Here is a 14191-nt window from a genome sequence, read left to right on the forward strand (position 1 = left end):
ATACGATGGTAATCCGTTCCAAACGGACCATCGTTTGTTGAAACCATCGCATGTTGAGGGATCCGTGCAATGTAAAGTATAGGACAGTGGTCTACAACCTGAGGACCTCCAGATGTTGCAAAACTACAACACCCAGCATGCCCGGACAGCCGTTGGCTGTCCGGGCATGCTGGGAGTTGTAGTTTTGCAACATCTGGAGGTCCGCAGGTTGAAGACCGCTGGTATTGGAGGTTATACTCACGTGTCCCCGCCGCTCCGGACCGTCACCGCTCGTCACCGCTGCCCTGGATGTCGCCGTCCATCGCTGTCGCCGCGTCCCCGGGGTGTCCCCGATGCTCCGGCAAGGCCTCTGCTTCCCCGGCATCTGCGCTCTCCGTCGCCGCCATCACATCGCTTCGCACACTGCTCCTATTGGATGACGGGACGGCGTGCGCGGCGACGTGATGACGACGATGGAGAGCGCCAACGATGCAGAGGGTCCCGAAGAGGAAGATGCGCCGGAGTGATAGTGAGTGACCATCACCGGAGCTCACGGGGCACGGTAAACGGCTATCCGGTGGCAGCTGAAGCAGTCTGCACTGCCGGATAGCCGTTTATGCGATGGCCCCGACATACAAAAGCATCGTATGTTGATGCTGCCTTCAACATGCGATGGCCTCTGAGAGGCCATCGCATGTTGAAATTATCGTATGTCGGGGCCATCGTAGGTCGAGGAGTCACTGTACTGTATATACTCGAGTATAAGCCGAGTTTTTCAGCACGATTTTTCGTGCTGAAAACGCCCCCCCCCTCTGCGTTTTTGAACAAAAAACGCTTCTGGCTTAGCTGAGAGGGGATGGTCCGGGCCGTCCATCTTCAGCCATCTATGCTGCAGGGACCGTCCGGTGGGGAGGGTTAGTCGTTCCGGGTTGTCCATCTTCACTGGGAGGCCCTCTTCTCCGCTCTGGGCCAGCCCCGAACTAGTGGCGCTGCATTGACGCCACCGCGCAGGGACGTTCATGCGCAGGGACGTCACGGATGTCTGCTGCGCACGGACATCCCTTCGCGTCGTCGTCAACGCAACGTCACTAGTCCTTGGCCGGCCTGAAGCGGAGAAGAGGGCCTCCCGGTGAACATGGACAGCCCGGAACAACTAACCTTCCCCACTGGACGGTCCATGCAGCATAGATGGCCGAAGATGGACGGCCCGGACCAGCTCACCCTTCCTTCCCACCAAGAAAGCAACAACTGGGAAGGTGAGTAGAAAACAAAAGGGGGGTCTGGATGATGACAAAGGGCAGTGGTCTTCAACCTGCGGACCTCCAGATGTTTCAAAACTACAACTCCCAGCATGCCCGGACAGCCGATGGCTGTCCAGGCATGCTGGGAGTTGTAGTTTTGCAACATCTGGAGGTCCCTAGGTTGAAGACCACTGATGAAGGGATTGACAGGCGGTGATGATGAAGGGGGGGGGGGGTAATGAAGGGGGGGGGATGATGATGAGGGGGATGATGACATGGGGGGATGATGTATTTCCCACCCTAGGCTTATAGTAGAGTCAATAACTTTTCCTGGGTTTTTGGGGTGAAATTAGGGGCCTCGGCTTATATTCGGAACGGCTAATACTCGAGTATATACGGTAGTATACATTATTGAGCATTATACTGTAGCAACATTAGTAATCGTGCATTGTCCCACTGCGTGGATTCTTATCTACCTTTTGGGTTGATGGATGTGTTACCCCCCCCCCCCCCCCCCAAAAAAAAAAACAACAAAAAAAAACACATTGCATTGTTGTTCTTCTATTGTTGCTTCTATAGCCCTGCTCTGCATAATTTTCTTAATAGTGTCTATGCAGGCTCAATGTATAATGTACGTTGTTTGTACATTATACATGGTTATTTGTGTCCTGGCAAGAGCTGGGTGTAGGATATCCTGTCTGTACAGAGAGGAGTTAGTCAGAAATAGTGGACTGAAGTAGCCGTAGAGGTGTCAGTAGCTAGTGTGCGGACAGGCTGGGTCACATGGGGAGTAATACCAGTCCTGTCCAATGGGCTTCTTCATTTATCTTTAATATTTTCTACCAAAAGTGCCTGTGGTCGAGAGGACCATGTATGTTTAGTCAGCAATGATAAACTGGACAAGTGCCTCTCTGCATTTCAGGAGCTGTGAAGAATTAAGGCCGGGCCTAATTCTAATTAGGGTAGCTGAACTGGTTACAACTATCTGCCTACACCCCCCATTCGGGAATTGTAGAGCGTCTGTGAATCTTTACAAGAATCAGGAGCCAACTGGTGAGTAGCCTGCACACCTTCGGAGAAGGGAGACTTAAAGGGGTATTCCAGGAAAAAAACTTTTTTACTTATATCAACTGGCTCCAGAAAGTTAAACAGATTTGTAAATTACTTCTATTAAAAAATCCTTAATCCTTTCGATAATTATCAGCTGCTGAAGTTGAGTTGTTGTTTTCTGTCTAGTAACAGTGCTCTCTGCTGACATCTCTGCTTGTCTCGGGAACTGCACAGAGTAGAAGAGGTTTGCTATGGGGATTTGCTTCTAAACTGGTCGGTTCCCGAGACACGTGTCATCAGAGAGCACTTAGACAGAAAAGAACAACTCAACTTCAGCAGCTCATAAGTACTGAAAGGATTACTATTTTTTTTAATAGAAGTAAATTACAAATCTGTTTAACTTTCTGGAGCCAGTTGATATATATATAAAATGTTTTTTTTTTTTCCTGGATAACCCCTTTAACACTATGAGAACATTTAACTCTTTCAAGATGAGAAGATTCAGGGACTCCTAAATTTCCCAAAAGTCAAGCCCAGCCTGCTCACAGGTACCCTACACAGCAAAGTAACCCTAGCCGTGTTGAATACCTCAGTAGAGTTAGCAATCATATGGCATTATGGCATTGTATTATGGCATTATATGGCTATATCATGGCATTGTATTATGGCATTATATGGCTATATCATGGCATTGTATTTTGGCATTATATGGCATTGTATTTTGGCATTGTGATGGCATCATAAGCCTACATGATGGCTGTACTAGAAGATACAGTATGGCTACATAATAGGACTATATTAGTGATGGCATACTAGGACCTATATTGGAGCAGATAAAGAAATCCTGAGTCTACATGATGGCTCTAATATATTGTGGCATTATGATGCTATAGAGGGTGTTTGTGCATGTGGCTATATTTTGGCACTATAAGGCGATTTGCAGGGTACATACACATGGCGGCATTATTTAGCTCTAGGGTTCAGCACTGGACAGCTCCGAGCACTATTGAGTCTACAGAAGTGTTTTTCCAATCAGTGTGCCTCCAGCTGTTGCAAAACCACAACTCCCAGCATGCCCCGACAGCCGTCGGCTGTCGGGGCATGCTGGGAGTTGTAGTTTTGCAACAGCTGGAGGCACACTGATTGGAAAACACTGCCTTAATACATCTGGCTGACAGTAGAGGGATTGGTTGTCGTTTTGCAGGTCTCAGTAATGGCTGCCCCTGGGTGTAATGTACTCTATAAGCAGCGGTGCCAGTAATAACGCGCTTTGCCATCAACAATTTACCGGTGACGCTGGCAGAATCAGATTAGCGCTGTCACTTTATTAAATGTCACTCCCCGCACAGCTCCGTACAGAAATGTTAATATTCTCAGATTTTCAGATTTCAGTCCTTGGCTTGTGGCAATGACGGAAGGTCACGGATTGGCAGGGAGGGTGGCAGGATGCCAGGAGGAAGAGAAACACGTACAACTCTTGTTAAATGCAACTTGATTCTCTTTCCTCTTACCGCTTTGGGTTTAGAATTTAGTTCAGATGGTGCAAAACTACAAGTCCCAGCAAGCATATACACACACACACACACACACTTATATTTTTCATTGTCATTGCATTGCAAAAAGGGCTTGCAGATTGTTCATCCTGAGCTTCCTGGTTAATGAATAGAATGCCAGAAGTACAATAAGAACTGACACTTACACAAACAGAGCAGCAGGGGGAGCAAGAGCATAGAGGGTGGGGGTCGTACTTGCCTCAAAAGTGTTTGATTTGATTTGACGGGAAGTAGAGATGAGCGAACTTACAGTAAATTCGATTCGTCACGAACTTCTCGGCTCGGCAGTTGATGACTTTTTCCTGCGTAAATTAGTTCAGCTTTCCGGTACTCCGGTGGGCTGGAAAAGGTGGATACATTCCTAGGAAAGAGTCTCCTAGGACTGTATCCACCTTTTCCAGCCCACCGGAGCACCGGAAAGCTGAACTAATTTATGCAGGAAAAGTCATCAACTGCCGAGCCGAGAAGTTCGTGACGAATCGAATTTACTGTAAGTTCGCTCATCTCTAATACACACACACACTTATATTTTTCATTGTCATTGCATTGCAAATAGGGTTTGCAGATTGTTCATCCTGAGCTTCCTGGTTAATGAATAGAATGCCAGAAGTACAATAAGGACTGACACTTACACAAACAGAGCAGCAGGGGGAGCATGAGCATAGAGGGTGGGGGTCGTACTTGCCTCAAAAGTGTTTGATTTGACTGGAAGTATTGTGCCATAAATATATAATTTATCACCAATTACACAATTCATCATAAGTTATTTTTTTATTATTTTCAATAAAAAATATTAATATGCATCAGAGTTTCACAGATCAAACAATTATCATTTCCAAAGACAAAAGCTACAGTCGTACAACAAAACCCTGCTGCTCCGTCCCACGTGCCCCGCGTCCTTTGTTCTGCAGTGTTACAGGTTGACATTACCAACGCAAGAAAAAAAAATAAAATAAGACACGGAGATGGCGGCATTCTGTACGATACCTGTGGTGATAATGTACGAATGTAACAAGTTCGGTAGAAACTGCAATATAATTGCAAAAAAAAAAACGTATATAGATATATTGACACAATATATAAATATATAAAAATGGCGCGCACGGTCTACATTCATGTCGCACGCAGGGAATGGCTGTAGTCGTGTATATAGGCAGTGAGAGATTACATTTACATTCTCTAACTCTAGAGCGGCGTTTTCCATCCAGAGGGCCTCCAGCTGTTGCAAAACTACAACTCCCAGCATGCCCGGACAGCCGAAGGCTGTCCGTGCATGCTGGGAGTCGTAGTTTTGCAACTGCAGGAGGCAAACTGGTTGGGAAACGCTGCTCTAGAGGGAGAGGCTCCCGGTAAAGAATGAGAACAATATTTGGCCACGCCCATAACGCAAATTAACAGTGATACCTTTAGTCGTCGCTGATTTAAGGTAACAAGTCACTACAACATTGTCCCTTTTAATGATAGATTCTCTATCAAAGGGGGACTAGAAACTCTTAAAGTGACAATGAGGGACCGACATAATATAAGCCCCTCCCTCCTGACTCTATCTCAGCAGGGCACTTAAAGGGATTCTCCACATTGGGATCAGTTTATTGTTCATCTGTAAGAAACTTGACAGTCAGGGGCTTGTTCACACTACAGAATTTCGTGGGATTCTGCTGCTCTGTTCACACGGTCGTGGAACTTCTGATGAAGAATTGTTTTGCGCCAGAGAAGTCCCCCTTTATTTCCCCCTCGTCATAGATTTGTAGTGCCCCACAGAGGATCAGTGACTCTGATTGGCGTTCCGGTGCGAACAGCGGGAGATCTGAATCCTGCTGCAATGTCTGGCAGCCTGTGTAGCGGTTCACCAGATGGGAGTGATTGTTGATGCCGGCTGAGACTTTCCAAAGTCAGCAGCAATAACTCCACCTACTGGTCAGCCCCAGAGCATGACATCGCACAGAGTATAAATAATCCCCCACTGCATGTGAACACCTGCCATTCAGTGCCGCTGATCTCTGGGTGCCGATTTACCATGGAACAGAAGGTTCGCAGATCCAAGCGAAAATTCCGTAGTATGAACAAGTCCTAAGTGTTCAATTTCCCTAGAGCACCCCCTGCAGGAAAAGTGAGGAATTACACAGTGTCCGTTCAAATCAATGGGTAATCTATGTAACACAGGACAAAACAGGTTCTCCAGAGAGAGAGAGACGCTCTTTGTAACCGCTTATGGGAACTGACTTATTGCAGCATGTTCTTGGCTCTTAAGAAACGGGAAAGAAAATCATTCAGTTCAATTTCCACCCAGGGCCATCTTTAACACGGATCAAAAGGGGCAGCTGCCCTTGGCCCTGTCATTCCTGGGGCCTAAAGAAGCTAGCCCTTTAGCCCAACGCTAAAGCAGCTAGCCGCCGCCGGTCCGGACAGGAGTAGTTGTCCTTTGAGCTGCCACATTGTGCAATATCTCTCAGTAGTTTGGTCGGTTCACGGAACGGAAACAGATAGAGAAATGTAATTGTCTATCTTGTTGGAGTACATCATGCTTAAGGAGGTCTCTTGAGTTGGTACGGAGCATATCCGGACAGACGGGCTGACCTCGCTGGTGGCATGGCGCTCACCTCTCCTCTGCTGCTGCCCCGGGCACACAGCTTTAATCAGATGCCTTTTGAAGGTGTCACTCAAGACAATGTATATAAAGGGGTTAATACAGCTGTTCGCGTAGCCAAGGCTAATGGCTACGTTGTAAGCGTACAGAAACATGACGGTGGGATGTTCTACCTTGAGGTGAACCAGCTGTAGGATATAATATGGAGCCCAACATATGAAGAAAGCAGAACAGATAGTCACAGACGTCCTTGTGATCTTCTTGGATCGAACCCGAAAATTCCTTTGGGGGAGAGGGACCACCACACAGGAGATGTGCTTCTGGATCTTGATGTAGACCACGCAGATGATGAGTAGCGGGATGACGAAAGCCAAGAAGAACTGATAAAGCGTGTACCAATAGATATCAATGGACAAGTTGGGCAGGATGATGCCACAGCCGGCATTGCCATCTGGAAGCTCGATGAGTTGGGTGTACATGAAGACAGGGATGATGGTGATCAAAGAACAGAAACACAACAGCAGGATCACCATGGCCGCCGCACAGGTTGTCCTCACATACGAAGAGCGGATGGGGTGGACTGTGGCAAGGTAGCGATCAACTGACATGGCGGTGAGGATATACGTACTGGCAAACTGGCTGTTGGCATCCAATGCAGTGATGATAGTACACATGGTAGCCCCGAAATGCCAGACACCGTTGCCCAGTAACTGGTGGATCAAGAAAGGCATTCCAAGTAAGAAGAGAAGGTCAGTCACCGACAGGCTTACAATGAAGATGTCAGCAATGTTGTGGTTTCCCTTTGGCTTCTTGGTGATGGTGTAGATGACAATGCAGTTCCCAATGGTGCCCACCAAACATATAATTCCAAATATCACCGGAAGGACGATACTGTTATGGTCCTGTCTTCTGCTGAACACTGTAAGGAGAAAGAAGGGAAATCTGAATAAGCATGAGTTTATGACTAAATGATTGTAAAGTCTATAATACTGAGTAGCCAAATGTGGGTAGAGCTACAGTATGATTCCTCCCCCCCCCCCAGTTGGTAATACCCAGTTGTCAATTAATTCATATATCTCCAGTAGTGATGACACAACATATTTATTTATTAAATACAAACAGTTGAGAATGATGCCAGGACCCCGGTACTTGCTCCGACATCATGCACTTATGGGATATCAAATGTTCTTATTGGGGAAACCCCTTTCCATGTGCCCCATTAGGTCATACAGATGCCACAAAAGGGGAGTTGGCATAGCTGGACCCACCCAGTCCACTCACGCAATACACTGCTATCTACTCATTAGATTGGCTGCCATGTGTCGCTACATTTCCCCTATGATGTATGGCGAAAAATGAGATGATTGTTGGGTGTTAGAGAAGATCTGTTGATCGCTAAAAACAGGGGATTGTTGGCCTTTACAGAAGAGGGGTAACTCCTGAAGGGAGCAACCTATCTTCAACTCCTCAATCTCTATATTGGATAATGTGGGCTTAGTGTGCCTACCTCTATAACTGGGAACTGAGTGAGTGGTAGATACTTTGGTCCATGATAATATTCCCACTGTATGCATGGTCCTGGTCATCATTGCAGCCATGTTATCGAGGCATACATTGATTGTTGTGTAATCCTGTCATGTTTGTCCCCTGATGAACTCTGGCATATTGATAAAGGGATGTAGAAACGCGTTGGACCATTGTTCTTTTATGAATAGGCGGGAATTGTCTGATAAGCACTTGGGTACTCTAGGGGGATGATATCAGTTTTATTTGCTTTGTCTGATTCCCTGTGTTATCAAATAACTTAGCATGTACCCTGAGTGATATTGATTTGCGTGATTTTTCACTTGCACATTGCTGTCTTGAGGACATTTTGTGGTCATATATCGTTTCATGAGTATTTAATAAATCTTATGATTTTATAGAGCTTTCTTTAGCAATTCTGTGATAGCCCTTTGCAAAAAATCTACCTGCAGGGATCAGCTGAAACAGACAATTGTTAGGTGCTTAGAGAATATATAACTGCAGACAAGATCTACCTTCAGGGATCTTCTAGTAAATAACACCTCTCTCCCCATTTGACAGCCTAGGTGATCAGTAACATATGTGTAATTTACTTAATTTACCAACAATGATTCCTTACCCCCCAGAAAAAGCCCTACATTCATGGCTGCTAGGTGTCTAATTTCTCTGAAAACTGCTGTCCACTGCCTGTTTGGGGAATTCCATCTCAGAAGAGAGTCTGCACTGTGTGCATGCATGCTGAGCCTGTCAGCATCCTCCAGAGAGTCAACACTACATCTGAAAGGTAAGTCAATGCTTCCTTCTCTTTCTCTGGGTAGCTGTCCCTTGAGTAAATAATTGTTTTCTTAATATGTACACAGAGTTGCCTCCTGAATGTAACCCTTCTCCCTTTAGCTTTTCATCACTATCAACATCAGCAGCAGCAGTTTACTATATAGACCAAACTGTTTCTAATGTAACCCCTGTCTTTCTGTCCTCCTGCTGCAGTTTCTTTTATGTCTGCTCACATGGCACCTTGCAAAGCTAGTGCATTAGTAACCCCCTTCTGCCTTCACATGCCATCTATAGTACTGTACTATGTAACTCATCAGCACAGCACCAGCCTGTTCAGTCCAGTGCGCTTCTCCATTATTATGTCATGGCATAGTAGAGAAGACAAGTTGCTGTCTTGTGATTGGCCAGACAAGAAAGGGAAAGGAAGTCCTGTGTGTGTACTACTGGCAAACAGCCCAGCTCTGGTCCCACCTCATGAAATTGAGAAAATGAAAAATAACTGTATAAATTGGAGGGGGCACAATAACAGCTAGGAGAGCACTAAGATCACCTTGCCAACACTCTGAAAGGTTAATGTAACAAACACAGGAAGGGTTAAAAAATCAGTAAGGTACTGGTTGGCAGAAGGTAAGGTATTACTAAAGAATCCTAGGAGACTAGTTTAGGTAGTATCACCCATAGTTAGCGGTCTAGTTCACAATCCACATGCCTCCACTAAGTGTAGGTAACAGAACACTTTACATTCTGCAGGCAGGCGGCCAACTCCGCTTGTTATATTTTCCTGTAAATTGCCCAATTATTTCCTTGTTAATGCTCACACATTACAGGGAGACAGCTGTACGAGACATGGGACCAGCGCAGTGGGGAATCGGCTGATATTCTAGCGGAAACCTTCATTTATTAAATATTTTGTTATTTGGTCAATTATCACGAAAAGGCGTTAACGTCTGTCAGGTTGACGCCATTATTTGCTTCCACCAGGGATGTGCAAAAACAAAGGAAACGGGAGCTTGTTGTGTAATGAAGTTGTAATTTACATTATTACTTACTCGGGCGCACACAGTGATACCACCAGCAGAATAGTGAGGACAGCGTTGGACTGTAATACAGGATATAACTCAGGATAAGTATTGTAATGTATGTACACAGTGATCCCACCAGCAGAATAGTGAGTACAGCTCTGGAGTATAATACAGGATATAACTCAGGATCAGTACAGGATAAGTAATGTAATGTATGTACACAGTGACCTCACCAGCAGAATAGTGAGTACAGCTCTGGAGTATAATACAGGATATAACTCAGGATCAGTACAGGATAAGTAATGTAATGTATGTACACAGCGACCTCACCAGCAGAATAGTGAGTACAGCTCTGGAGTATAATACAGGATATAACTCAGGATCAGTACAGGATAAGTAATGTAATGTATATACACAGTGACCTCACCAGCAGAATAGTGAGTACATTGTTGGACTATAATACAGGATATAACTCAGGATCAGTACAGGATAAGTAATGTAATGTATGTACACAGTGATCCCACCAGCAGAATAGTGAGTACATTGTTGGACTGTAATACAGGATATAACTCAGGATCAGTACAGGATAAGTAATGTAATGTATGTACACAGTGACCTCACCAGCAGAATAGTGAGTACAGCTCTGGAATATAATACAGGATATAACTCAGGATCAGTGCAGGATAAGTAATGTAATGTAAGTACACAGTGATCTCACCAGCAGAATAGTGAGTACAGCTCTGGAGTATAATACAGGATTTAACTCAGGATCAGTACAGGATAAGTAATGTAATGTATGTACACAGTGATCCCACCAGCAGAATAGTGAGTACATTGTTGGACTGTAATACAGGATATAACTCAGGATCAGTACAGGATAAGTAATGTAATGTATGTACACAGTGACCTCACCAGCAGAATAGTGAGTACAGCTCTGGAATATAATACAGGATATAACTCAGGATCAGTGCAGGATAAGTAATGTAATGTAAGTACACAGTGATCTCACCAGCAGAATAGTGAGTACAGCTCTGGAGTATAATACAGGATTTAACTCAGGATCAGTACAGGATAAGTAATGTAATGTATGTACACAGTGACCTCACCAGCAGAATAGTGAGTACAGCTCTGGAATATAATACAGGATATAACTCAGGATCAGTGCAGGATAAGTAATGTAATGTAAGTACACAGTGATCTCACCAGCAGAATAGTGAGTACAGCTCTGGAGTATAATACAGGATTTAACTCAGGATCAGTACAGGATAAGTAATGTAATGTATGTACACAGTGACCCCACCAGCAGAATAGTGAGTGCAGCTCTGGCTATTTGACATCAATCTGAATTGTTATTCTGCTGGTGGGTACAGGGAGCTCCATCTCTTTACATCACGTCTACTTCTAAGGTTTAATTACAACTCTATTGGGCCATTTATATGTATCTGGCTCCGGACTGACCTTCATTTCTCTTCTTTTACATGAGGAATTACCTGTGTCTCAGGAGACATTGATCTCTGTCCTCGGGGAGAACAATACTTAGCTGAGCATAGCCTCTTACTGTGTATGAGCCCTTATCAATGGGCCAATGAATATATCAAGAGAGAATCCCCCCCATTTAATAGTTTCCTTCTTTTCCCTTCCCAACCAGTGTGCCTCCAGCTGTTGCAAAACTACAACTCCCAGCATGCCCGGACAGCCAAAGGCTGTCCGGGCATGCTGGGAATTGTAGTTTTGTTACTTCCTTACCCCTTCCTCATTATATAGAATCCTTGAAACTTAAAATTATCTAATTCTTTATCGTCCTTCTACGTGAATGGAAATGGTTCCCCTTGAGTTTAATATAACAAAGTCAACATTATTCAAGTGATGGGAAAATTGTCTCTTTGGATGGGATTTGATGAGGTGACGTATCGAGTTGACACAACCGTCAGGAAAGGCAAAATAAACGTTAACCCGGACCGTAGGGCACTTCGCAGTTACCATGGTTACGACACACAGAAAAAAATTGACAAATATTGATGAAAACATCTGGACCGAAGGCAAATATTGGAGGAGGGTTGAAGCTTTCATGTACGGTAATATCACAGCGATGAGAGCCTAAAAATAACATTGTCTGAACTATGAGAACTAGATCGCCAAAATTACTATAGTGATGATATTCAAGTCTATTATGTACCATGTCATAACATCTGTGACTAAAGGAGCTTACTGGAATATATGGATATAGCTCTCTTACGTCGTACAAGAATAAACCTGCTATAATACTGCCTCCCATGTACATGAATATAACTACTATAATATTGTCTCCTATATACAAGAATATAACTACTATAATATTGTCTCCTATATACAAGAATATAACTACTATAATACTGCTCCTATATACAAGAATATAACTACTATAATACTGCTCCTATGTACAAGAATATAACTACTATAATACTGCTCCTATATACAAGAATATAACTACTATAATACTGCTCCTATATACAAGAATATAACTACTATAATACTGCTCCTATATACAAGAATATAACTACTATAATACTGCTCCTATGTACAAGAATATAACTACTATAATACTGCTCCTATGTACAAGAATATAACTACTATAATACTGCTCCTATATACAAGAATATAACTACTGTAATGCTGCCTCCTATATACAAGAATATAACTACTATAATACTACCTCCTATGTACAAGAATATAACTACTATAATACTGCTCCTATATACAAGAATATAACTACTATAATACTGCTCCTATATTCAAGAATATAACTACTATAATACTGCCCCCTATATACAGGAATATAACTACTATAATACTGCTCCTATATTCAAGAATATAACTACTATAATACTGCTCCTATATTAAAGAATATAACTACTATAATACTGCTCCTATATACAAGAATATAACTACTATAATACTGCTCCTATATACAAGAATATATCTACTATAATACTGCTCCTATGTACAAGAATAGAACTGCTATAATACTGCCTCCTATATACAAGAATATAACTACTATAATACTGCTCCTATATACAAGAATATAACTACTATAATACTGCTCCTATGTACAAGAATATAACTACTATAATACTGCTCCTATATACAAGAATATAACTACTATAATACTGCCTCCTATATACAAGACTATAACTACTATAATACTGCTCCTATATACAAGAATATATCTACTACAATACTGCCTCCTATATACAAGAATATAACTACTATAATACTGTTCCTATATACAAGAATATAACTACTATAATACTGCTCCTATACACAAGAATATAACTACTATAATACTGCTCCTATATACAAGAATATAACTACTATAATACTGCTCCTATATACAAGAATATAACTACTATAATACTGCCTCCTATATACAAGAATATAACTACTATAATACTGCTGTCACGATGCCGGCTGGCAGGAGGTGGATCCTCTGTGCCAGAGAGGGATGGCGAGGACCGTGCTAGTGGACCGGTTCTAAGACACTACTGGTTTTCACCAGAGCCCGCCGCAAAGCGGGATGGTCTTGCTGCGGCGGTAGTGACCAGGTCGTATCCACTAGCAACGGCACCTCTCTGGCTGCTGAAGATAGGCGAGGTACAAGGGAGTAGGCAGAAGCAAAGTCGGACGTAGCAGAAGGTCGGGGGCAGGCGGCAAGGTTCGTAGTCAGGGGAGATAGCAATAGTTCTGGTACACAGGGTATAAACACACAAAGAACGCTTTCACTGGCACTAAGGCAACAAGATCCGGCAAGGGAGTGCAAGGGAGGAGACTAGATATAAGCAGGGAACAGGTGGGAACCAATTAAGCTAATTGGGCTAGGCACCAATCATTGGTGCACTGGCCCTTTAAGTCTCAGGGAGCTGGCGCGCGCGCGCCCTAGAGAGCGGAGCCGCGCGCGCCAGCACATGACCGCAGGAGACGGGAACGGGTAAGTGACCTGGGATGCGACTCGCAAGCGGGCGCGTCCCGCTGTGCGAATCGCATCCCCAACGGCCATGGCAGAGCAGCGCTCCCGGTCAGCGCTGACCGGGGAGCTGCAGGGAGAAGGACGCCGTGAGCGCTCCGGGGAGGAGCGGGGACCCGGAGCGCTAGGCGTAACAGTACCCCCCCCCCCTTAGGTCTCCCCTTCTCTTTATCGGGTAACTGCCTCCCCTGGGATGAGGACACCGGGAAAGGATGGAGGGATTCCTCAACGGCAGGCAGAACCGCAGGAGTAGGAATGGGGAGAGAGGGCAGAGGGCGGGACCTGGCACGGGGCAGTGTGACACCAGGACGAGGGCCATGAGGGGACACAGAAGCTTGCCTGATGGAACTGGGAGGGGGGGAGGGGCATTTCCTGTGGCAGGCAGAGTCCTTAATGACCTTAGGGGGACCAGATACAGGAGGAACCACAGAGTTACGGCAAGGGTTACTGGGAACCGGTTT

At 44.5% G+C, this 14191-nt stretch overlaps 1 protein-coding gene across 3 annotated transcripts in view; it reads right to left on the reverse strand.

Moving 5' to 3' along the window:
• Positions 1–4581: 4581 nt before the first annotated feature.
• LOC130284800 (melanin-concentrating hormone receptor 1-like) overlaps positions 4582–14191 on the reverse strand; it is a 48459-nt gene continuing 38849 nt past the window's right edge. For all 3 annotated transcript variants that reach the window (XM_056535568.1, XM_056535569.1, XM_056535570.1), the window contains one exon: positions 4582–7329. In XM_056535568.1, coding sequence (XP_056391543.1) covers positions 6290–7329 — 1040 coding nt within the window. In that variant the 3' untranslated portion in view covers positions 4582–6289. The remainder of the gene's footprint in view (positions 7330–14191) is intronic.

Source organism: Hyla sarda, chromosome 8, assembly GCF_029499605.1.
Source record: "Hyla sarda isolate aHylSar1 chromosome 8, aHylSar1.hap1, whole genome shotgun sequence".
Lineage (NCBI taxonomy): Eukaryota > Metazoa > Chordata > Amphibia > Anura > Hylidae > Hyla > Hyla sarda.